General features: G+C 46.3%; 1 protein-coding gene, 1 long non-coding RNA gene and 1 pseudogene across 2 annotated transcripts; 2 read left to right on the forward strand and 1 right to left on the reverse strand.

The window, feature by feature from the left end:
* Window positions 1-1,233: 1,233 nt before the first annotated feature.
* Window positions 1,234-7,229, forward strand: LOC100840071 (annotated as a pseudogene).
* On the reverse strand, window positions 6,830-9,310 carry LOC106866633. The gene is made up of 4 exons (XR_001407578.2): window positions 9,300-9,310; window positions 7,596-7,731; window positions 7,242-7,439; window positions 6,830-6,972 (listed from the first exon to the last, which is right to left on the reverse strand). It is a non-coding gene; the product is annotated as an uncharacterized LOC106866633 (long non-coding RNA).
* A 7,549-nt stretch (window positions 9,311-16,859) lies between these two features.
* LOC100840682 (probable disease resistance protein RXW24L) lies at window positions 16,860-23,947 on the forward strand. Its single transcript, XM_010231392.2, has 3 exons — window positions 16,860-18,034; window positions 20,423-20,965; window positions 22,110-23,947. Exons 1-3 carry the CDS (start codon window positions 16,988-16,990, stop codon window positions 23,859-23,861), a joined length of 3,342 nt encoding a protein of 1,113 aa, XP_010229694.1. The 5' UTR covers window positions 16,860-16,987; the 3' UTR covers window positions 23,862-23,947.
* The last annotated feature ends 751 nt before the right edge of the window (window positions 23,948-24,698 follow it).

A 24,698-nucleotide genomic window follows, 5' to 3' on the forward strand; every position in this document is an offset into this window, starting at 1 on the left:
CTCCGATGAGACTGTGCGAAATTATGTCTAGTATGACGCTGCGAAATTTCGCCTTGATCCAACGGTGAAATCTCCGGGCAACTCCAAAACACCAACTGTTGTTCGGATTCCTCACGGCCGCGCATCACATCATCAATGTCTAACTTGTTCGCATATTTCCCGTTGATTCAATCATTATTTTGACGATCCTTTCAGTGCGATTGTGTGGAATTTTGTCTACTACGACATTGTAAAATTTCATCGCGATCCAACGGTGGAATCTCCAGAAACCTTCAAAACAGAGAGTGTTGTTTGAATTTCTCGCGACCCTGCGAGACAGCACAAACGTCCTACTTGTTTTCATGTTCCCCGCTGCCTCAAGAAAGATTTCGCCGATCCCTTTGGTGAGATTGTGCAGAATTTTGTCTACCACTACAATGTAAAATTTATTCGCGATCCAATGGTGGAATTGCCGGAAAATTGCAAAACATCGAGCGCTGTTTGGATTTCTACAGCCGTGCGGGACAGCAAAAACGTCCGACTTGTTCGCATGTTTCCTACTGGATCAAGAAATATTTCTCTGACCCCTGTGGTGAGATTGTGCGGAATTGTGTCTAATACAAGCTCGTGAAATTTCGTGGCGATCCAACGGTGCAGTCTCCGACAAAATCAAAAATACCTAGTGTTGTTCGGAGCCAGGTGGAAAAAAGAAAAAGAAATATTATTTAATGTCTAACATGCCTTTTTTTATGAAGGGGTACGGAGTGATCTGAACCGTCCTTATGTTTTTGTTAGATGGAGAGGGTTGTATTGAATCAGAGTTCAAAACCAAAACCAAAACCAAAAGAACACCTATACACAGGAGGGGCTAGGGCCGACATCCGAGGGATGCGCATGGAGGGGAGGTGATTTAGGGCAAGTGCGCCGGCGTGACACCACAAGTCCACCTCGGCAATGATATCCTCGACGAGAGGTGATCAATGCCAGATCACTGAACCGATCTCTACGATATTGTAAGCAACTTTGCTAACAGTAACATTCCTACCGTAGGTCAAGTTGTACAGCCTGGAAAACCTTTTTTCCTTTGATCCAGCTGGGATATATAAGATGTTGTAATTAGCAGTTCCGTGTAATGCATGGTTCAGTTAAAATGACGATGGGGGAGAAGACTTTCTCGTCGATCCCACATGCGCGCATGTAGTTGTGGCTTGAAAATGTGAAATGTCCAACTTGCAGCTTCATAGGCCAGTAATTTCCTTTAAGAATGAATGCCATCTCAGGTCGTCCTTGCATTGCACACCGGCTGACACCATCACACTACTCTAGATCTGGTTAATTAGCTCTACCACAAATGAAGAATTTAGCACTATACTCAAACTAGAGCTAGCTATGGCGGAGGTGGTGGTTGGGTTGGCCAAGACGGTGGTGGAGGGTGCGCTGGCCAGTGCCCAGACGGCGATCGACGAGGAGGCATTGCTGCGGCAGAGAGCGCAGCGTGGCCTGGTGCTCATCACGTTGGAGCTCCAAATGATCCACTCCTTCCTCGCCTGCGCCGATAAAGAGCGTATCAGGAACATGATGGTGAGGACCTGGGTAAGGCAGGTCCGCGAAATGGCTTACGACTTCCAGGACTGCATCAAGTTCGTTGTCCATCTGGACAACAGGCCAAGCTGGTGGTTCCGGATGCTCCCGGCCGTCATGGCGCCGCCGCAGCCACTGGACCAGGCGGTGGCAGAGATCGAGGAGCTCAGGCACAGGGCCGACGAGCTGACCAAGTGCTACCTGCGCTACAACCACATCACCGACTCTGATCCCAAGCTCGTCCTACTGCAGCAACAACCAGCGTCCAGCAGCACGGCCACTGCCAGATCAGCCAGAGCCAGACACAGCATGCTCACCATGACAAGAGATGCCGCCAAAAGGCAGCAATGCCTAGAGGATCTCACCGGGTTGATCCTCACCAAGAATTCGAAAGGGACCGACGATCGATTCCTTCAAGTTATCTCGGTGTGGGAGACAGCTGATGGCGATAATGATGGGGCAACATCCATCACAAGGAAGGCCTACAATGCCAACAAGCCATCAAGGAGCCTGGGTGAAGATCATGCATCCTTTCAATCCCCACGACTTCATCCCCTGCTTGATGGCTCAGTTCTACGCAAACTCACCTTGCCAGCAAGCAACCATTGCTGGTGTACACGTGCTAAACAAGATGAAAGGAGATGGAGATCTCATCATCAAGGAGTTCGAGAAGCTGGTCGCGCACAACAGGTTCCTCGTCGTCCTAGAAGGCATATCACACATGCTGGAGTGGGATACCATCAGGACATTCTTTCCTGACAGCAAGAATGGCAGCTCCATCATCGTGTCCGCGCAGCGCTTCCAGATTGCAAGATTGTGCATCGGGCACACTTACCAGCTCACGGAGCTGGAGCGTTTCTCGACTGAGCACTCTGTTTTTGCCCTCTTCAAGGAGGTAATTAAGCATGTACTAAATTCCACTTTAAACTTATACTCTCTCCGTCCCACTGTAGTGGGCTTATTTCATTTGCTTTGACAAGCCTTTAACTAAAAATTACTCCTTATATCAGCTCGCCAACCTTTTTTAGTTGGTTCGGTATGGATATTCAGTTCGTTTGCGAAGCCAGAGATATAAGGAGTAGAGGGGTGATATTCAGCTGATCCGAACTTTTTTTACGGATTCCGCAAATCTTCGGTATCTGTTCGGATCGTTTTTTCTGTTAAATACCGAAAACTGGCGGTTATTTCCCGGATCGGGACTCTTTTGGTATCTGCTAGAGTTGCTCTAAGTTTCCACTATGCCAACCAGAGTGCAACATTGAGTAGAGGTGCAATTAAGAATCCATTGGGTAACGAGTGACCAGGACATAGGGCCAGACGTGTGACTTGTATGTTTTGATTTCTTGAATTATAATTTGTTCTCTGTATACATATAAGAGTAAAATACACTGTTAGTCCATGAACTCGGCAAAAATGAACACTTTAGTCCATGAACTCGGAAAACGCACACTTAAACCATTCAACTGGGACTACTGTGTCACTTTAGTCCAAAAACGGTTCGGTAAGGCTTAAATACGCCACGTGACCACCACGTCAGCGTCGGCCAAGACTACGGGCTGCAACTCGATTTTCTCAGAATTTTTTTTGCAAAATCACCATGCGCGAGCCTCTCGTGAGGAGCAAGGTGGCCGCGCCCAGACGGGAATCCTAGGGACCTGAGAACCATGTCGTTGCTACGCCGCCTCGCCTAAGGTTGCTATCAAGCCCACAATGCTCAATTTTGACAAGAGGACGCAGGTGAAGGGGTCGCCGAAGCCGACGTGGCGGCCACGTGGTGGGATTAGGCCTCGCCGAACCATTTTTTCGACTAAAGTGACACAGTAGTTCCAGTTTAGGAGTTTCAGTGTGCGTTTTCCGAGTTTGTGGACTAAAGTGTTCATTTTTGCTGAGTTCATGGACTAATGATGTATTTTACTCTACATATAAGGCGTGAGAATCCATACTCTTAGACGTCCACTTCGTGTATACCTAATTGCCTCTGTAGCAAGAACTACTGGTTTGTCCTACCGCATAATGTTGTTGTGAAAACGAAAACTTATGATCACTACTAATCCCGCGCATGCCCGCATTACAGTTACAGGTTTCTGAAGGCGATGAAGATAAAGAAGAGAAATTAACAGTGTGTGGAGAAGTCCCTCTACCTTCCTCCGAAAAGAAAGAAGCCGATGAGTGGAGGAGTAATTTTTCCCTTGTCGGACGCGAGTCAGAAATGGCTGCACTTGGTGAATGTCTGGCGAAGGCACGTTTAAACAATCACGACGTTATGTCCGTACATGGGATACGTGGCGTTGGAAAATCAGCTCTCGTCAGAAACTTTTATTACGACATAATGCTGACCGACTTCGGCAGCCGATTTCAGAAGTACAGTTGGGTGAATGTATCATATCCCTTCAATTTAAGGGACTTCTGTCGGAGTTTACTTTTGGATTTTCATTCAGAAACATATGTACCCATTCAAGAGTGTCGCCAGCTTCTGGAGAATTATCGGTGCCTCATTGTTATTGATGAGCTCTGCTGCGTAGAAGACTGGGACTTGATCAAGGATACCCTGTTATCTAGAGCTTCTAAAAGCTTTATCATTGTGGTCACAACTGAACCCAGAATCGCCACACATTGCGCATGTAAGGATGGACTCGTGCTTAATGTCAAACCTCTACAAGCTGATGCTGCCTCTGATCTCTTCACGAAGGAGGTATGCTTCCTCAGCAGTATCTAATTTCATCCATATGCTCGGGCATGTTTTATACTCCCCTCCATTTTGAATTAAGTGTCTTTATTAGTCTCTTCAAAAAGAAATCTCAAAATACTTGTTTTTTGAATTACTTTTATGCGTTTTTAGCCATTTTATTCTCGTTTTACCCCCTCATATGAATGCTTATGCTACTAAAATGGAGTATGTTCTGCTGCCTGCGCGCGTGAGTTAATTAGCAATGGTAGCATCTTTGAGTTGCCCATAGGACACTCCCAATGCTCCACCATCCGTTGATCAACTCCTAGATGCATGCTGATTGTCGATTGATCACCCCTTTGAAGATCCGTTTAAATTGTGTAGAAAATGTCCCTTTTTGGTTTTCGATTTTTTCTGTCATGAAGTTATAGGACATGGTTCTCTAAAATTTGAGCGAATGGCCCTATGCAATCAATCAAGATTTGAGCGATGCCATATTTCATAAGTGATTTTGAATTGATGATTTGGAAGTCACTAGTGTGCTGAAGGATCTGTCCAATTATGGTATGGTGTGCAGTCTTAGTTGAAATCCCAGTTGGTCACAAAACATGTTAATTAAATGCGAACTCTTTAGATACTACTCTCTCCGTTCCAAAATATAACGTACAATTGGCTTTTTACGGTCTCCCATGGATAACTTAGACTATAATTTTGTTTTATATATAGAGCTAGTAAGAGATTATATCTTGTACAGTGCAATATGTTTACAAAGTTAGTAAGAGATTATATCACATATAAGTATTTTGCAGGACAAAATACAATGATATCACTCTCACATGCCCAATCCATATATGTTTACCATGCTAGCTGACATCCAGACGTTCATCTTCAATTGTTTGAATAACAGGTGTCTAGGAAGAAACCATTATCCTCTCCATTATCTGTTCCAGGAGTTCCGGTGCTAGAGGAGATTATTTCAAAGTGTGGTGGACTTCCCAAAGTACTAGTTGAGATAGCTGGATCATTGGCAGCCAAATTTATGGATAGCGTAAGTTCAGTCAACCAAAGATTTATGTACCATCTTGAGACCAAGCCGGAGTTTGACAGTCTACAGGTTCTATTTGGCTGGATGCATTCCTACTTCCGTACTTGTCCGGATTCACTCAAACCATGTATCTTCTACCTGTCGATTTTCCCTCGTGATCGCATCATCTGGCGGAGGCGACTTGTAAGGCGGTGGATCGCTGAGGGTTACTCCAGGGATAACCATGAAGAATCTGCAGAGGAGAATGGGGAGAAGCAGTTCTCCGACCTGCTTGATCTGAGCATAATCCAGCAGGCACCACAAGATATAACCACCACCACTACTGCACTGGGCAACAACACAAGGATGGTCTTGTGTCAGGCGAATGGTTTCATGCACGAGTACATCGTGTCACGGCAAATGGAAGAGAATCTTGTGTTTCAACTGGACAGTAGCTGTGCCCTGACCACCCAGCGCACAGGGCGCCACCTTGCCATATTGGAGAGCTGGGACAGAGACGTAATTGTGTTCAAGAGCATCGACTTCTCGCGCCTGCGGTCCCTTACAGTGTTTGGGAACTGGAAATCATTCTTCATCTCTGCAAGCATGAAGATGCTTCAGGTGCTTGATCTGGAGAATGCATCATCAGATTTAAATGATGCCGATGTCGAGAAGATGGTGAGACTTCTGTGTCGCCTCAAGTTCCTCTCGCTACGAGGACACAGAGAGATCTGCCGACTGCCAAGTTCATTAGGTGATCTGAGGCAGCTGCAGACTCTGGATGTGAGGGACACCTCCATCGCCACTCTACCAGCAAGCATCATCAAGTTACAGAAGATGCAGTACATTCGTGCCGGCGCCACCATCGACAACGTCCCAGCATCAGCGCTTCCCGTTTCATTCAACTGGTTGGTCACCAAGTGCCGTAAACGCCGTCGTCAAGTTGGTGTTGTGGTGCCTGGACGGATTGGGAGCTTGACGGGATTGCACACACTTTGTGTTGTCAATGTCTCTGTTTCCAGGGGCGAGGCCATCCTGAGAGAGCTCGAGAAGCTCACTCAATTGCGCAAGCTCGGGGTGTATGGCATCAATATGAAGAACAAGACTGCGTTCGCCTCTGCAATCAAGGCTTATGGCCATTTAGAATCCTTGTCCGTGTGGCTCGACGAGGGTGATCAAGGTTGCTTGGATGACATCTCCTTGCCTTGGGAGAAACTGCGGAGCCTTAAACTGTATGGGCTCAAAGACAAGTTGCCAGAGTGGAGTAACAACAACTGGAGTCGAATTATACATAGCAACGAGTATAGCAAGCTCACAAAGTTGGACTTGGAGATGGCCACTTTGAATCAAAATGACATCAAGTTGCTTGGCGAGCTACCACAATTATGCATTCTTCGTGTCAAGCAGCTTCAAGATGGCGAGATCCTTTTTCATGTCATGATGGAGGGACGTGAGCTAGTTTCTTATCAACAGGTCAAGGTCCTGCAGATTGCTTGCAGTTGCAGCTCCAGCAGCTTACATGTGACTTTTGGATCAAAAACAATGGAAAAGCTTGAGCTGCTCAAGGTTGACTGCTGCAGTGGGTCGCCGCCATATCAGTATTCTGGCCTGGACAATCTAAGAGAACTGAAGCAAATCTTGCTTGTTAATGGTTCCAATGCCGGAACGCTTAAGCAACAACTTGATCTCCAGCTTGAGGAGCACCCAAACGAAAATAAGCCTGTTGTGAAGCAAGAGTAAGCACAACGTATATTCGTCCTGAAGGGTCATTAATGCGGTGTTTGCAATCCCTGATCAGTTGCATTGAGGTGGTAAGGTTTGTGTAAAGAGTTTATTGTCGTCTTATAAGTAATCTCCTATGGGGGAAGTTCGATTGGTGCTCACCTAAATTGTGATCTCTAGTTAATGGAGGACGTGCTGATGGCAACGATGGAGCCTGTTATGTAAAGGTGTACTAGCACAAATGAGTTCGCTGGAGTTACCACTTACCACCTTTAGATAGACATCTTTCTCCGCGGCTCATACTTGGTCAGCAGCTCCTTCATCTTGGCCTTCTTCTCCTCCGGGTCCTTGGAGGCAAAACGCCGAACAGGTTGCGGGCAGGGAGCAACGAAGCGCCTTAAATCTTTCCCCGTTGTTTTTCTCTTGGCAATCTTCAGATTTAGATAATGCATGCGTTCGTTGCTGCTATAGCAAGAAACAGATTTCAAAGTGAGTACCCTCTCATTCTCCAATGAATTTATTCCCTCGCGCACTCTCTCGATTCCCTCTTATCTTAGCCCCAAGACACTTCTCGCGCGCTATCTCCCGGCGAACAGAAAAAAAGGAAACGTGGAGACTCACCTGATGGATGACCTGACGGTGTGGAGCGAGGTCGGGCGCGAGAGAGCTGGTCGGGGTCGGGGAAGAAGGCCGCTCGCTTGCTAGATCGATGAGTATTTGGCTTGGGATTTTTTTTTTTCTGACGAGAATCATTCGGCTGGACTGGGCTGGGCCAAGGAACTCAACTACATACAGATACAGCCCATCAAGGCTGACACAGCAAAGAAAGCAGATCAAGTCCACGTGCTTCTTCAAAGTAAATTAAAAAAAAACCACCACGTTAGGAACTAAGATTTCACGTAGCTACCCGTTTACGGTTTAGCTGCTAAAAGTCACTGGATTTAGTTAACCCCTTGCTTGCTAGCGTCTAAACCTGACTCATGAGGCCCACTGCAGGGCCAGCATGGAGTCCAGCGTGGCCATTTGACTCGACCGAGTCATCTCTCCCGTCCGGTCTCGCTCTCTCGTCTCGGGCAAACTGCTGCCATCGTCCAGCGCCTCCGCACGCGCGCCCTGCTGCAGTAAGTCCGTTCTGTTGCTTCCCCTTGCCGGCGGTGTTGCACAAGAGCCTCAGGACCCACACCACCACCACCACGGCGTTCACGGGAAGCAGCAGCGCAAGATCTCGTCGGCGCCTCCATCCAAGCCGCCATCCGGGGCCGACGAGTCGGGCCACCGGGAAGGCACTAGCGAGCAGAAGCGCCGGTGGTTAAGGCCGGAGCCTAGTCGATTCGAGCGTGTTCCAGAGTCCAGACTTCGAGTAGATGCGAACTGCAGCCATCCATGAATCTAGTGAATCGATCAATCACAACAGAAGCTAGCAGATCAATGTTGATGGCCAGAACTCGCATTACCTTGTGGGGAATGCGCTAGTGATTTGCCATAGGATTCGCTCCAAATCAGCAGGAGCCCTCACCTCGACGCCAGAGCCACCCGAGCGCCTTCGCACTGAAGCCGTAGCGCGCCCGAGGCAGAATTGCCATCGCTGGCATTATTCACTGGCTGGCTCATTAGCGCCGTCAATGCCGGTGGACTGATGTAATGCGGCCCGTGCGAGCAGCCTCTCTGCAGGCCCACGAAGCTGTCGCCTTCTCTGCTTCCGGCAAGCGCCCGCGCCGCTGCCTCGTAGAACCGCGGATCCAGCGGCGCTTTCCTTTGCAGCCCGGGCCACCCACTGCTCTGCTCTCCGGCGAGCTCGTCCAAGGCCGCCCCGTCCCTGCTCTCCCCACCTAAGGCACCGCGGCGCCTCCCCTCGACCTCGCGGACACGCAACCCCACGTCCTCAACCCGCCTCGCACCCTGAGCCGCCATGTCCCCGCTTCTTCTCCAAGTCCGGCGGAAGCGCCGCCCGCACTCACGCCGCCGCCTCGGAGCTCCTCCGACCCCACCGCTTGCGGATGAAGCACCGCGTCGCCTCCCCGAGCCCTCTGGTGCCCTCATCCTCCTCTCCCGCGCCCTGCATCGACCCAGCCACGGAAACCATCGCCGCTGGCACGACCTCGTCGTGGCTAGCCTCCTCCACCATATCTCGGTCGCCGTCACCACTCCGAAGAAGTTATCCTCGTCGCGGTTCTGCTCGTGGCTCAAGGAATCACCGCGCCTCGCGCGGATTCGCCGGTTGCCGCGCCATCTTCCCCAACTCCGGTGGTCGCGTCGACATTTGAAGAATAGAGGCAAGCAGTGGGGGCCAGCGGCGCGAGCGACGGAGGAGCGGCGCCCTCCCACAAGAGCACACGGTGGGGCTTGGAGAGGCGGGGCTGCCGGAGCGGCGGACGCGCGGGGGCAACACGCGAGCGCAGCGCGCGCGGCGGGGCTGCTGGAGCGGCCAAGGCGGCGAGGAGATTCGATGGGGAAGGAGAGGAAGCAGAAAGGAGAAGAGCTTCGGCAGAGAGAGAAAAATCAGAAATACGGTGATCTGTCCAGTTAATTGCCACGCTGGACGCCCCGTTGGCCTGACCGGTGGACCCCATCGGTCAGAAACGGGCTTAGACGCTAGCGAGCGACGGGTTAAATAAATCCGGTGGTTTTTAGCAACTAAAACGTAAACCGCTATTTATGTGAAACCCTATTCATTAATGCGGTGGTTTTCTGTAATTTACTCATTATTCTTAGGCCGAATCAAGCACGAACCTGCATCAAGCTCCTCCTGTTCTTGACTGCCTTCAGACTTTGATCAGGAAGGTGCATCTGAAAATGCATCAAGTGGGCTCTTCTTTTCAAGTATGATGAGCAGAAGATATCCGGCAAGTACTCCTAGCAAGAAATTGGAGTGTTTGCAATTGCAGAAATAAATGTATTTAATTGCACTGTACAGCTAGGTATATATGGAAGAAAATGAAGAGGTCTTGTTTTTTCTTGAAAAGGGGGAGCACGCAGGCCTCTGCATCGAAGCGATGCAGACAGCCATTTTATTGCAACGTTATGTTATAGTAGTATATACTGACAGAATATAGAAGGGAAACCAAATGGTGAGTACAAAATGTCATAATTGTGTGCGCTAAATCAACATTCCTTGAGGAAAATGTCATAATTGTGAGGGCATGGATTTCAAGCTCTCTTCCCACGTTTATTTAGCCGTTCCGTGCATGGGATGGTTCAAACTCTCCCTTCCCGCGCATTTATTTAGCTGTTCCGTGGATGACTGTTCAAACTCCATTCCCGTGTTTATTTAGCCGTTCAAGTCTTTCTTAGCCGCGAAAGATTATTTAAAACTATGCTGACATAAAACCCTACATCGTCGCAATTCAAGAAAACACCAAAACCTAAACAACAGAAAGATTCATATGCACACATCAACCAGATCAGACATGGATGCCTGTTATTCAAAATCCTTTGATCCACCAACATCAACTTATCCATACATCGAACCGGGAAATTACTTTTCAAGACATCAAATAGCATAAACACTATATATATACACACACGCGCGCGCACGCACGCACGCGCACCCACACACACACACACTTTGTAATTTCCCTATATATATATATATATATATATATATATATATATATATATATATATATATATATATATATATATATATATATATACACTTTGTAATTACAAAGTACTCTCGGGTGTAGTTACTCCCATGTTGAATATTCTACCATATGATAGAATATATTCTACTTTATCATTTATAATAAATTCAGATACTATTTATAAGATACTTCAAAGTGAACTACATGAACAAATTGCAAGTTGGCACGTAGTTTTTGCTATGTTTTAGAAATATCTTCATATTTGTATATACAATAGAGTATGTTAAAAAATTGCATATTCTACCTAAAAAGTAGAACATATTCTACCTAAAAAGTAGAACATATTCTATGTTAACACCTCCTTCGTCGTCGATCAACCAACAGTGGCTCCGACTCCTCCATCCTCGGTATTAATTAAATCATCCCACGTCATAGGATAGAAAGCATCAGTGGTGCTCTCACCAACGGATATGCCACATAATTTCTCCACGAGAAATCTCATACCATTTCCAACACTGGCAAAGCTGCAGGGGCACCAGCAGTTAACGCACGCACGGCGTACGAAGGACACGGGTGCAGTCGCGATAAATGCGATGTAGATCAGAACCTTGTACAGCTGCCCGCGAGAATCGTCCTGAGCCGATCCAACACCGGAGCTCGGCGGTGGTGGTGGTGATAAGAGTGACATCTTTTTAGATAGCTAGTTTCCAGATGATAATTTGCCTTGTGTTGTGTTGAGACTTGGCTCCGGGGCTACTTATCCTTAAAAAGAAGCCATCGGGGGCAAAAAAGGAAAAAGGAAATCAACTTGTTATAGAGGCTAGCAAATGTATGTATCTTTAATTTGTGACGAATATTTCCTGGATTCATCAATGAACGGTGGTAGTGGTCAGATTTTATGTACGTGCACGCATGAAGCAATGTGGTTTGTCTAGATGCATTTTCAGTTCGAAGCTTTTTGGAAAAGGAGTCAGAAGAGCTTGGTGTGGAGACAAATATTGTTGGTCTGCTTTTTATTACTGGTAGTACCGGCAACATGTACATATATACATGCATCCAAATAAAACCCAAGTGTGTGCCTGCCTTGGTGACAGCTAACCAAGAGTTATCTTCCAACTTCTTTTGTTTCGATTCAGCAACTTTAGCAAAGAACCCCCGCCGTGTCGCAAATCGCATCGCACCCTCCACTAAGCAAGCCAAATCCGGCATGACCCACCAGAGAGGGGCAAAAGACCTCGACAGGCTCCGAAGGAGCACGGATGAAGCTTCGACAGAGCACCACACCTCCACACCGCACACATCGCCGCCCTCCAGCGGGGAGAGAAGCCAAATCCGCTAGGAGAAGAGTAGGTTTGGGCCGCCCAGACAAAGGTGGAAGTGTGGCGCGCCTCAAGAGCCTAGCATTTCCCCTCGCATCCACTCAACCGACGACCTGGGTCCGAGGCCACCGCCCCGGCTTCCAGAACCTAGCCACGCCCATCGCAGCAAACCACCTTCACCCCCTTCCGAGGCCGCCGCCTCGACATCCGAAAGTCGTATGCCCAGGCAAGAACCGCAGCCAAGCCGCCAGATCTGCTGCCCGACAACCCCGACCAACCTAGGACCGCCATCCCGGCATCCACTGCCACAACTGTACCACCTGCACGTCGAAGCCTCCCTCGCACGAGGGGAGAAAGCACCACGGCCGCACTAGATAGCAGCCAAGACCTTTTTCCCATGAACCTCGCCGTCCGCCACCAAGGCCAGCCCGCACTTGGGTTACGTTACTGTTTCCATGTCTCATATTTCTTTGGTTTCGATTCAGCAACTTTAGCAGAGAAAGGGGTTTATGTTACTGTTTCCAAGTCTCATGTGTAATGCCTTCTCTCATCTTTGCTAATTGCTACACAAGAGTTTGCAAGTTTCAGGTGGCCTTGGTCCCCGACTCCCTGGACGCTACCAGCTGGATTGGATTGGGCCGAGAAATGAGCCGTGATTTTTGTTTGTCCAGCCCGCAACCAAAACTCCTCTGCCCCTAGACAAACTAGACAAACTGATAACATGTAGGCCAGTTTGTGTATTACCTAGAAAGAAAACCCTAGCCTCCGCCGCCGTCGTCTTCGAGGAAGCTTCAATCTCCAACAGTCCCCCTCGTCTCTCATGGCTGATCACGGCCGATCTAGCCTTAAGAGACGAGGGGAACCACGGATCAACGTCTTGCATCAAGTTTTGCTATCTCTTTTTTGTTAGGTTTTTGTGTGCTTCTCGGTGGCGTCTTGATGATGGAGACGTCGTCATCTAAAAGATTGGTGTCCTGACTCCTTCATCGTTCTGGTGTAGGCGTTGCAACCTATGCCGTGGAGAGTTGGTGGTTCTCATGGCATGACTTTTCGTGTTTTTGGTCTTTTTTCTCATTGATTCATCGACGGAGAAGCAGTTATACAGCTTGTCTTGCAAGGGGTATGACCCCGGCCATCGTGTGTTCAATGATCCTAAGTTCTCACCTTTTGAGGTGGGCGACTCATGCGGCTTTTCAAAACCTCTGAGGTTAGTTCAGCTTGTGCAAGTATGATATTCTGCAATTTTATCAACGAATACATGGAGAAGCATCAAAATGCGAAGGATGAATCAAGAGAAGTTTACTTCGAAGTTCTACAATGAAGCTTTTATTTTTGTTGAGTATATTTGTTATCTGTGTTCGTTCGTGTATCGATCTTTTGTACTTTGTCTCTTGAATCAATAAAGCCAGATCATTGCTCTAAAAAAAAGATGACAACGAGTCCCCCTAAAAAAAAGCTTGATGACAGCGAGCAAGTAATTGAAAACAGAAAAATAAATAAACGTACGGAGTATTTAGATTGGAGTGCCTGCAATTGCATAAATAAATATATTTAATTGCACTGTAAGTACTGACAGAATATACAAGGATATATGGAAGAAAATGAACAGGCCTTGTATGTATCATATATTATATAGTATGTACTGACAGAATATACAAGGAAACCAAATGATGAGTACAAGATGTAAAATAATTGGAGCGCTAAATCAACATTCCTTGAGGGAGGAAATGTCATAAATGTGAGGGCATGAATTTCAAACTCCCTTCCCGAGTTTATTTAGCCGTTCTGTGCATGGACGGTCCAAACATCGTTCCCGCATTTATTTAGCCTTCCGTGCGTGGATGGTTCAAATATCCCGTGCTTATTTAGCCGTTCAAGCCTTAATTTCTTAGATGGCGCACGCCACACATAGTAGTACGGTGCGAAAGATCTAAAACCATGCTGGTATGAACCCTACAACGATCGCAATTCAAGAAAATACCTAAACCTATAAACAAGAGAAAGATTCATACATATGCACACATCAACTAGATCAGATATGGATATGCCCGTTATTGAAAATCCTTTGATCGACCATCATCAACTTATTCATACATCCAACCAGCACGCACTTTTCAAGACATCAAACAGCATAAACCCGGACTCCAAGAAACATCTAGAAAAGTACATCATATATTGATGGATTATTAGAACACCCACTTCCTCATCGATCAACCAACGGTGGCTGTGGCTCCTCCAACTTCGACATCGATCCCTTCGTCCTTCCTCATAGGATAGACGGCTTCAGTGGTGCCCTCACCAATGGATATGCCACAGCACTTGGCCACGAGATATCTCATACCATTTCCAGCCCCGGCAAAGCATGAGGGGCGGCAGCAGTTGACGCAGGCTATGTGCGCTAAGGCCACGAATGCGGTCGTGGTGAGCGCGATGACGATCAGAAGCATGATCAGCAGCCTGAAAAAACCGTCATACTGTGCCGATCCAATGTCGGAGCCTGGTGGTGGCACCAGCAATGGCAATGGTGCTGGTGGTGATAGGAGCGACATCTCTCTAGCTAGCTGGTTTCTAGGTAAGATTTTTGCCTTGTGTTGAGTGAGTTGCCTTCCTGGCTAGATACTTAGAGCCTTAAAAAGAAGAGTGGCATTGGGGGAAAAACAGGGACGATGAAATTAATAACTTTTTATGAGTAGCATACATATTTTTGCTACCAAATAGTGATCACACTTTGCGTGCAAGCATGAGACAATGTGATTTTGTCTGGTTGCATTTTCAGTTTGAAGCTTTTCGGAAAAGGAGGCAGAAGAGCTTGGATGTGGAGACAAATATTGTTGGTGTGCTTTACTTGTATAACATGCATCCAAGTAAAACCAAGTGCATGCCTTGGTGGCAGCCAACCAAGAGTAATCTTGGAACTTCTTTTGATTTGATTCAGCAACTTTAGTAGAGAAAGGAGTTTACGTTATTGTTGGAAGGATCATGCGTACTGCGTTCTCTTTCTTTGCTAATTGCTGCACGAGAGTTGGCAAGTGTCAGGCTGGATTGAATTGGGCCCAAATCAGGGCCCTTCTTGGCTAGTGTTTTGTTATTTCCAAGAGTAGCACAGGAGATAGTGGGCTATGCAAATTGCTCCAAGAGTGCCTCTCAAAAAAAAAAAAAATTGCTCCAAGAGTGGTTGCACGGAGAACGTGAGTTCTTCCCACTCCCGGTCGTTGAAAATGCTACTTCCCGTTCGACTTGCGTTTTCGCCAGCGTACATCGTAAGCCAGAATCGAAGTCTCCATGAGACTCATTGTTGGAGCATTTTGAAACGGGAGAGTCATCATCAAACCCTCCGGTCAACCGGAGAGCCCCACAAATCGATTGAAGGGGTCTCGGAAGCCCTTCAACTAGAGTCGGGGACTCCGGTGGCCTCTCCAGTCCAAGTGGAGGAAGTGAATTCTCGCCCTTAATAAAACTATTGCCTAAAAAATACACATGGTTAATTATTCGATGGTTAATTAGGCTTGACTTACAAATCCAAATATATAAAGAAACGGAAAAAAAAGTACTAGTAGTATTAATATATTGATCAAAGCAATTTGCATAGCCCTTTCAAGTTTGCAGTAACGTGACCAGAGAGTGGTTACGAAAATCAGCTTACACATGCCCATGTTACGTGAACCTGTAAAATATACTCCTTCTGATTCTAAATTCTTGACTCAAATTTGCTCAAATATGAATGTACCTATTCTTAGAATCGGATGGAGTATATAGGAGTACCTGTAGTAAGATCTAAGATCTACAGGTAGCATTTGCTGGCAGCTGGATTTCTACAAACCGATGCACATATAGCGCGCTAGCTAGCTAGTTGACCTCGAGTTTGACATGGAATATTAGGACTGGCCAGCCGGTGCACATCGATCGTATAATGAGTTTAATCAGTCTACCTCCATCCAACTAACAATATTAGCTTTTCTCTATCAATGATTACTCTATATATTAATATATAATTTTTATATAACATGAAATTGACATCATTGTATTATTATTTAAAAGAATACTCACTTAGGGCAACTCCAGCGGGGAACCCATCCATTTGCCAAAATTCGGACACAGAGGTCCGTTTTTTGGTCCCCGTGACCCATTTCCATCTCAAATTTGGGTTGGAAATGAGTCGGGACGGACATCATCATTTGCACTGCGCTGGTCCTTTTTTTGCTCCCCCCCCCACATGTTCGTGCCTAATAAAGCGGATCAAATAGTCGGGGGCACTGGCAGACCAAGACAAAGGACTAAAAAGAGTCCAAAACAGACATAATATGGGTCGGCCTTATGGTTATAATTTTGATCACATTAGTCATTAGTCGCATATCAGTAAAGTAATTTTTTTATCCAATAGGATCGGCCGGAAACCTAATAAGTTTTGTATTGTTGGACTGTGGCATGCAGTACGTACGTACCCGCCCTAGGATTGATTAATTTTATGGTCTCGACCAATGGGCCAGCAAAGCTAGCTAGCGTAGATTAAGCCTGTGATCGAGGTCTACGCCTGCATAAATCATTTTGGTATGACGACTCGAACAGCTCATATATAGTCTGGTCAGTCTCGTTTAAAAATGGTTCAAATTAGTTACTAGCCTTATGCTTCGTAGCTGCAGATGCTATATATTTCAATCCTCTTTAAAGATTCCATGTCCAGCGCAGCATCGATCACATGCTCGTTAGCAGAGGCACATGCATGCATTGACTAGCTTGACAAAAGACGGATCAGGCTCCCCGGCTCCAACTCTGATGAATTTATATTTTTCTACATATCTAAGGTGCATAGAGTAATAAAATTGGAAAACGCGAGATGCTATACGAACTGGGGCCAGATCTAGATCTGAGAGACGATCAAGTTGGATGGAGTCACACGTAAATTAAGAAAACCAATCTTGTATACGAACTTCAATGTCGGATCTGGCCACCGACGACTTATATACATTTTGTAACTACACAAGATAGTAGGTCATGTTTTGGTTCCTATATACGCGTACCGGCCGGCCGCGGCCGAGCATCCATACAAGAAAGAAGTAAGCTAGTTGACACCAAGCCAACCCAGCAGAGAGAGATCTAGAGAGAACCGGCAATGGCAGAGCTGGCGGAATTTGCGGTGGGTTTGTCCAAATCGTTGGTGACTACGGTGCAGTCTGCGATCGACGAAGACGCCAGGCTCCGGCAAAAGTTGGAGGCTGATCTTATGGCCTTCACTTTGCAGCTGGACTTGATGAAAGGCTTGATGGACGACGCCAGCCAACTGATGGAGAACATTCTGGTAAAGTATATTAAAAACCTGATCTACGAACTAGAAGACTGGATTGAATGTGCTTCTCATCTGGACGACAAGCCAATCTTTTGGCGTCGGTTGCTCCCGTCCTGCATGGCACCGCCGCTGCCGCTGGACGAGGCGGTTGAGGAGACACAGGCGCTCCAGAGTAGGGTGGAGTTCGTCAACAGCTGTTACACGAGCTACAATCTCATCGGCGGCGGCGACGACTCTGCTGCTGCAGGCGCCGGAGGGTCGTCAACCAGTATGCTCGTCCAGGCAAGGGGCGCCACCAAGAGTAAGAAAGGCTTTGGTGATCTCACAAGATTGATCACCATGGCCAGCAGGAAGAATAGCGCCCTTGAGGTGATCTCTGTGTGGGGTGCAGATGGAGATCATGGAACCACATCCATCATCATGAAGACCTATGATGACCCTCAAGTCTGCAGAAACTTCACTTACCGCTCCTGGGCGAAGCTCATTCATCCCTTCAGTCCCCACGACTTCGTCAGGACCTTGATGCTTCACTTCTACGCAAACGCGCCTTGCGACAAACAAGACAAAGCTGACAACACATGTAGGCGTGTCCTTGCCAAGATGAAGGCCATGAAGGCCACCCAGCCAGATGATCTCTTCCAGGAGTTCGAGCGGCTGGTCACACGGGAGAGGTACATCGTCGTCTTGGAAGGCCTCTCAAACATGTCAGATTGGGATGCTATCAGGGCCTTCTTTCCTGACATGAAGAATGGCAGCTGCATCGTCGTGTCCACTCGGCAATGTGAAATAGCAACCTTGTGCGCCGGACAATTTTACCAGATACTGGAACTCCAGCAATTCTCGCGTCGCCATTCTGTCTGCGCCCTTTTCAAGGTAATTAAACACGCATTACATTAATTACTTCTTAGGATGGTTTTACTTTTACTTTAGATTTCGTTTTTTCGCATGTACGTTTGGACATTAACATGCTCCCTCGTGCACACCTTTTAATCACTACTAGTAATATGGTGTGCAAAACGGCGCGTTGTTTCGTCAAAAAAATATGGTGTGCAAAACTGAGTTCCGTCTGCTACTTTGCACGCTTTCAATAAATATGGTGTCACGTCTGGCAAAAGTCTGATGATCGTGGAGTTCCTGGGTAGTTTATTTCCTTAAGGCAATGCCTAGCTAAATGAACTTGCCAACTACTACCTCCGATCCATATTAGTTGTCAAAATATTACGTATATCTAAACTCTTTTTAGATATAGATACATCATATTTGGACAAATTTGAGACAATTAACATGGATCGGAGAGAGTAGAGAATTATATTGCAATAAGGTAACGATATGGCTAGTGCTACAGTAGTACTCTCTCCCTGATTCGTGTGATTCCATCGGTCCGCGACTCTAGTTGACTTTCACCAATCTTGATGATCAATCTGACGGCATACACCATGGGGTGATGGGGGGACGCGCTACTGGTGGTGGACTTACATTTTCGCTCCCTCCCTAGACACCCAGTCCTTCTTAAGGATTCCGATAGATGGGTGGAAGAAAATCCTATACGACGACCCCCATACCTACGACCAGGTCTTGGACCCACCTCTCGGTCGCTTGATCTTCCATTCAATCGCAAAGAAAAATTCAAACTCCCACTGATCGAACGGCTTGGGCTGGGTCCAGGGCCAGGTCGCTTGGATGGAGGCCGTATAGGTTTTTTTGGCGAGATAGGCTAACCACAAGCATGGAGACGGTATCTCGTTGAAGATAAAGAAAGATACAACTTGTGCATCAAGGAAGTAAGTCATACTCAGAAAGCCGCGAGCGCCCGCCTTCCCTGCCCGCGGCCGTTGCCGTCCTCCCTGCGAGCCGCCGCCTTCCCTGCCTGTGCCCGTCGCGGTCCTCGCCGCGCGTGCCGCCGCCTTTCCTACCCGTGCCCGTCGCCGTCCTCGCCGCGCGCGCCGCCCACTCTCTCCGCGTCGGGGCCGCCTCGCGCTCCTCCAGCGGGCCGCCGCCGCCCTCGTCCCACTGTGCGCTGCCGCCGCCCTTCACCCAGCCCGCGCGCCGCACGTTCCGCCCTCACCGTCCTCCAGCGTTTTGGTCGCAATATGTTTTCAGGATTTTTTTTAACAGCCATGAGATTATGTTTTGCCCTTACTTCTGAATACTCCATCCTATTACTTCATACACCTCAATTGGAGTATTAGGCAATATCAACAAATCTAAACCCTTAGATCTAAAAAATAAAGGGTTCAAATTAATTCTGATATACCGTAGAAGAGCTCTATATATATTTAAGTCTATTCGGAAAACCTTCCCGAATAGACCGAATGGTCGATTCGGGATTCGGTTCCTGTTTTGCTCATCAAGGATTCAGGGGCAACCTGGACCCCTGAACCTGCTTCGGCCTTCCTAATTCTTATACCAACCCCGGAACCCCAAACTCGTCCCTCAAAAGCAATCCCCGTCGCCCCCTTTCTTTCTTTATAAATTTTTTTCTCTACTCAAAGAATTAGACGCACCCGGTGCTCCACCCAGACAGCATGGCTCATAATTATCGGCAACATTGAGTTGGTCGTCGCTGCTCCATCACCAGCAGCTGTCGCGCCGCTAGCTTAGCCAATCAGTACACTTGCGAGGCATGCACCGCTGCCGGCGTAGTCGCCGGTGTGTGACAGCCTCGGTCTAACCCCGTGGCCTTCTACTGGCACGTGCCCCATAAGGGCCAGTTCGGTTTCACCCTTCCCGGTGGGGATTGGCAGGGAAACGTGCAGGAAATTTAGTTCAGCTTTTCCAGAATCCCTCTCAATACTGGCAGGGATAGCTCGAAACGAACAGGGCCTAAGGGAGCGATGATTATTTGGCAACCGGTTTTAGAATTAATATAACTACTCTACATACATATATATTGTACTCCTTCCGTTTCATAATTCTTGTCTCAAATTTGCCTAAAATTGGATGTATCTATTCCTAAAAAGCGTCTAGATAGATATATGTAATATTTCGACAAGAATTATGAAACGGAGGGAGTAGGAAACAACACACCATGTTACTGGGTGTTGTTACTCCGACGTTTAGTATACTATCATATGATAGTATGTATTCTATTTTATCATTTTTAATATATTTGTATGCTATTTCTAAGATATTTGAAAAAGAACTAGGTGAAAAAAATTGCAAATTGCGTTGTAGTTTTTACTATACTAAAAATTTAATCTTTTTTTAGCGGATACTAATAATTTAATGAATCTCCATCGTTGTCCACACGCATATATACAGGGTTCTGAAGGCGATGGAGACAAAAACAAGAACCATATTCGTACACTTTTTGGACGCGACCCACAAATAAAGGAACTCGGTGAATATGTATCAGAAACACGTGTCAACTCTCCCCCGGTGATGTCCGTGTGGGGAATACCTGGAGTTGGGAAATCAGCTCTTGTCAGAAAATTATATGATGAAAGAAAGCTTCACAGCAATAACTATGACAAGTATTTTTGGGTGGATGTATCACGTCCGTTCAATTTAAGGGACTTGTATCTGAGCTTACTTCAAGGTATTCATCCGGAGAAAGACCCCATTGAAGAGTGTCACAGTCTTCTGACGAAGCATCGGTGCTTCGTTGTTATAGACGAGCTCCGGTCCACAAAAGAATGGGACTTGATGCAAGCTGCCTTGAAGCCCAAGAAAGCTAAGAGCGTTATCATTGTCATTACAACTGACAAAAGCATCGCCACATATTGCACAAATAATAATGAAAAGCTCCTGTTTAATGTCAAGGCTCTAGAAGCTGCTGCAGCCTTTGATCTCTTCCAAATGGAGGTACGGTCCTCTTCTTCAATTCTGTTTTAACTAAGTTTCATTTTTCCAATTATATATGGAAGCTTTATTTGATTCTTAAATTCACCTCAAAACAACAGAAAGCGAGCAAGAATTCACAACCGATCGATCTCTTTAGCTACACACCGCAACAAACAGACCAGTCCATCCACCTAGAGCTACGTACAATATGCCGCCTTAACCACATCCTAATCCTCAACTCACTGGAATTAACACGCTTATTTCACAATGTGAAAGGATTAATTAGGTCTCAATTTTTGGCTGAGTGCCTCTATGCAATGTTACATTGAGCCTCCAGAGGCCGGGTTAGTAGTATATACTCTCTCCATTTCAAAATGTAGGGTGCATAACTTTTGTTTATATAACCAAAAAACATCAACATCTACGGTGTCAAATGAAGATCATTAGATCCGTTCTGAAATACTCCCCAATTTTCACAAAGGTTGTCTTATTTGGTTTTGTTAAGACAAACTTTTGACCAATAATTACTTTATTAATATGTGGTTTTTAAGATATGAAATTTATATCATTAGATTTTTCTTCAAAAGTTCTTCCTGAGAATTGTGGTTTTCTATGACGATATAAATTACATATTAATAGAATAATCTTTGGTCAAACCGTTGTCTTAACGAAACCAAATACGCCAACCTTTGTGAAAAAGATGGAATATATTTTCATCGTATCTTGTTTGACAAATATTGTAAAAGAATGATCATACTTTAAAGTAAAAGGGTTTGACGGTCAAAAGAAGTTATGCGCGCGCCCTATCTACATTTTGGAATTGAGATAGTAAAATAGTTACAATATAATTAATTGTACAAGACATGCCGTCAAGAAACCTAGAGAGTTGGAAATGTAATGTTGTGGTCTATCCCTAAACAAATTATCCTTTTCCTATCTCCATGGTGCACATGTACGTGTGTTACGTGTTATGTATGCTAGCTTAGGACACACTCTCTAGCAATCCCATGTGAGTTGATCATGTTCGACTAGAGGTATGCCATAGATCAGATTTGGAAGAAAAAACAAGGCACGTTGAGAACTAATTAATTAATACTGTTCGATTTTTATTTTTATTTGATTGATACTTGGGTTAATTAAAAGCCAACACGATGAATATCTGTAGGTTCATAAGACGTTTCAAGATGGTGTGGAGCAGGAGGTACAAGAACTTATTTCGAAGTGTGGAGGTATACCCAAAGTAATAGCTGCCATAGCCTCCAGCATCGAGATGATGGGTAAAATGCACGTTCTAATTTCTTTGGAACAGAAATTTATGCATCACCTGGAGACCAACCCGGAGTATGATATGCTACAAGATCTATTTGACTGGATCCGTGTTTACTTCCGCGATTGTCCAGACTACCTCAAGCCATGTATCTTCTACCTGTCAATATTTCCTCAAGGCAACATCATTCGTCGGAGGCGACTGGTAAGGCGGTGGATTGCGGAAGGCTACTCCAGGGACAGCCATAATGAATCTGCGGAGGAGAATGGGGAAAATCACTTCTCTGAGCTGCTTGAGCTGAGCATAATCCAACAGCTAGCATCACAGTCATCATCGACGTCACTAAATGTTGACACAGATGTTCGGATGGTCTTTTGCCAGGTGAATACTTTCATTCGAGAGTACATTGTATCACAGCGAAGGGAAGAGAACCTTGTCTTCGAACTGGGTGACAAATGTGCCCTAACCACCCAGCGCACAGGACGTCACCTTGTCATATTGAAGGAATGGTACCGAGACAAAATTGTGTTTGAGAGGATGGACTTCTCACGGCTACGGTCGCTGACAGTGTTTGGGGAATGGAGAGGATTCTTAATCTCAGAAAGTATGAAGCTTCTTCGGGTGCTTGATCTAGAAGATGCATCCCGTGGTGTCAAGCATGAAGATCTAGATAAAGTAGTGAAATGGCTGCGTCGCCTCAAGTTCCTCTCTCTACGAGGACACGATGAGATCAAATATCTACCAAGTTCATTGCATCGTATGGGACAGCTCCAGACACTGGATATCAGGGAGACCTCCATAGTCACCCTGCCTGAGACCATCACCAAGTTATGCAACTTGCAGTACATACGTGCCGGTAGACGACAACATCATCGCCAGCTGTTTGGTGTTGAGGTGCCTAGAGGGATTGGGAAACTCACGGCGCTGCACATGCTTGGTGTTGTCGACATCGGTGCTTCAGGCACAAAGACCATGATGAAAGAGCTCAAGGAGCTCACCCAGTTGCGCAAGCTTGGAGTCTCTGGCATCAACAGGAAGAACATCAAGAAGTTTGTAGAATCAATTCATGGTGCCCATTTGGAATCCTTGTCCCTGCAGCTCGACAAGGACAATCAAGGCTGCTTGGATGGTATCTCCATGCCTAGGGCTTGGGTGAACCTGCAGAGCCTTAAACTGTATGGGCTTCAAGATAAGTTGCCACAATGGAAGGACCAACTTAGCAAGCTCAGGAAGTTGGACCTGGAGATGGCCACTTTAAAACAAAATGACAACACTGAGTTCCTTGCCAAGCTACCAGAACTATGCATTCTGCGCCTTTGTGTCGAGCAGCTTCAGGATAATAAGATTAGTTTTTCTGCGAAGATGTATGGAGAAGAGGTACCCACATACGAAAAGGTGAAGATCCTCGAGATTTCTTGCAGCTCCAGCAGCTCATTACATGTGACCTTCGGATCAGAAACAATGAAAAATCTTGAGCTGCTCAAGCTTGACTACTCCAGCGGGTTGTCGTCATATGACCTGACTGGCCTGAATTATCTGTCTGAGCTCAAGGAAGTCTTGCTGAAGGGCACCAACGAAGAAGCACTCAAGACAGACCTCGAGCAAAAGCTTCTCAACCATCCAAACAAACCTGTCGTGAATCATAGGTGATGTGTAACATTGGCAAGTGTTTTAGATGAAACATTGATGTGGATACTTTGGATAATATGAATATTTATGTGATGACATGTATCTTGTTTGGACTTAGTGTTTTGCTAGTGGTGTGCTGATACATTAGTTTCTTATGTGAAAACATGGCGTGAGTTGTGTGAAACTTACCTTGAGTCAAGTCGTGGACTTGTGCTCGTACTGGTTATTTGTGTGTTCGCTTTCAGGTGTGGCCGGAGCTAGAGGAACGTGGTCGATGACGGGATCGAGGGACGAAACTTGGGAGAAGCTGAGGTCAAGGGATTAAGATTATGCGGGACGTTCGTGCAAAGGAACAATGCAAGTGAAGGTTACGATGATCCGGGAGGGCACCGGTTTGTCGTACGTTGTTTATACCGAAGATGTACGGTATTGGAGATATTCTACACGTGATGGTCGAGTTTTGAAGACATCACAAGAAGAGTGGATGGCATGGAGTGGCATCAACGTGACGACATGTAGGTCCAGCCACGGCTGGATGAGAGTTGTTTAAAAATTAAACAGTAGCGTCCTGAAGTTGGCGTCCGATGGAAAAATAGTCCACATGAAAGTTGTGCGCGTCGTCGAGACGAACAACTTTGCTTTTGGAGTCATCTCAATCCGAGGTAGTATGCGGGGCCCATGGGCAAAATACCGACCGAGACAGAGGAGTTCGTGTTGGATTCGGACTCGGTTTAGGGTCGCGAATTTTTCCTTATAAATAGAGGGCATCCTAGCTAGGGTTTTAGCAAAGACGTGAGGGAACTCAGAACTTTGGATCTAGATCAATTCTTGGAGAATTCTTGGATGCATGGTTGCATC

This window comes from Brachypodium distachyon, chromosome 1 (genome assembly GCF_000005505.3).
Source record: "Brachypodium distachyon strain Bd21 chromosome 1, Brachypodium_distachyon_v3.0, whole genome shotgun sequence".
Taxonomy (NCBI): Eukaryota; Viridiplantae; Streptophyta; class Magnoliopsida; order Poales; family Poaceae; genus Brachypodium; species Brachypodium distachyon.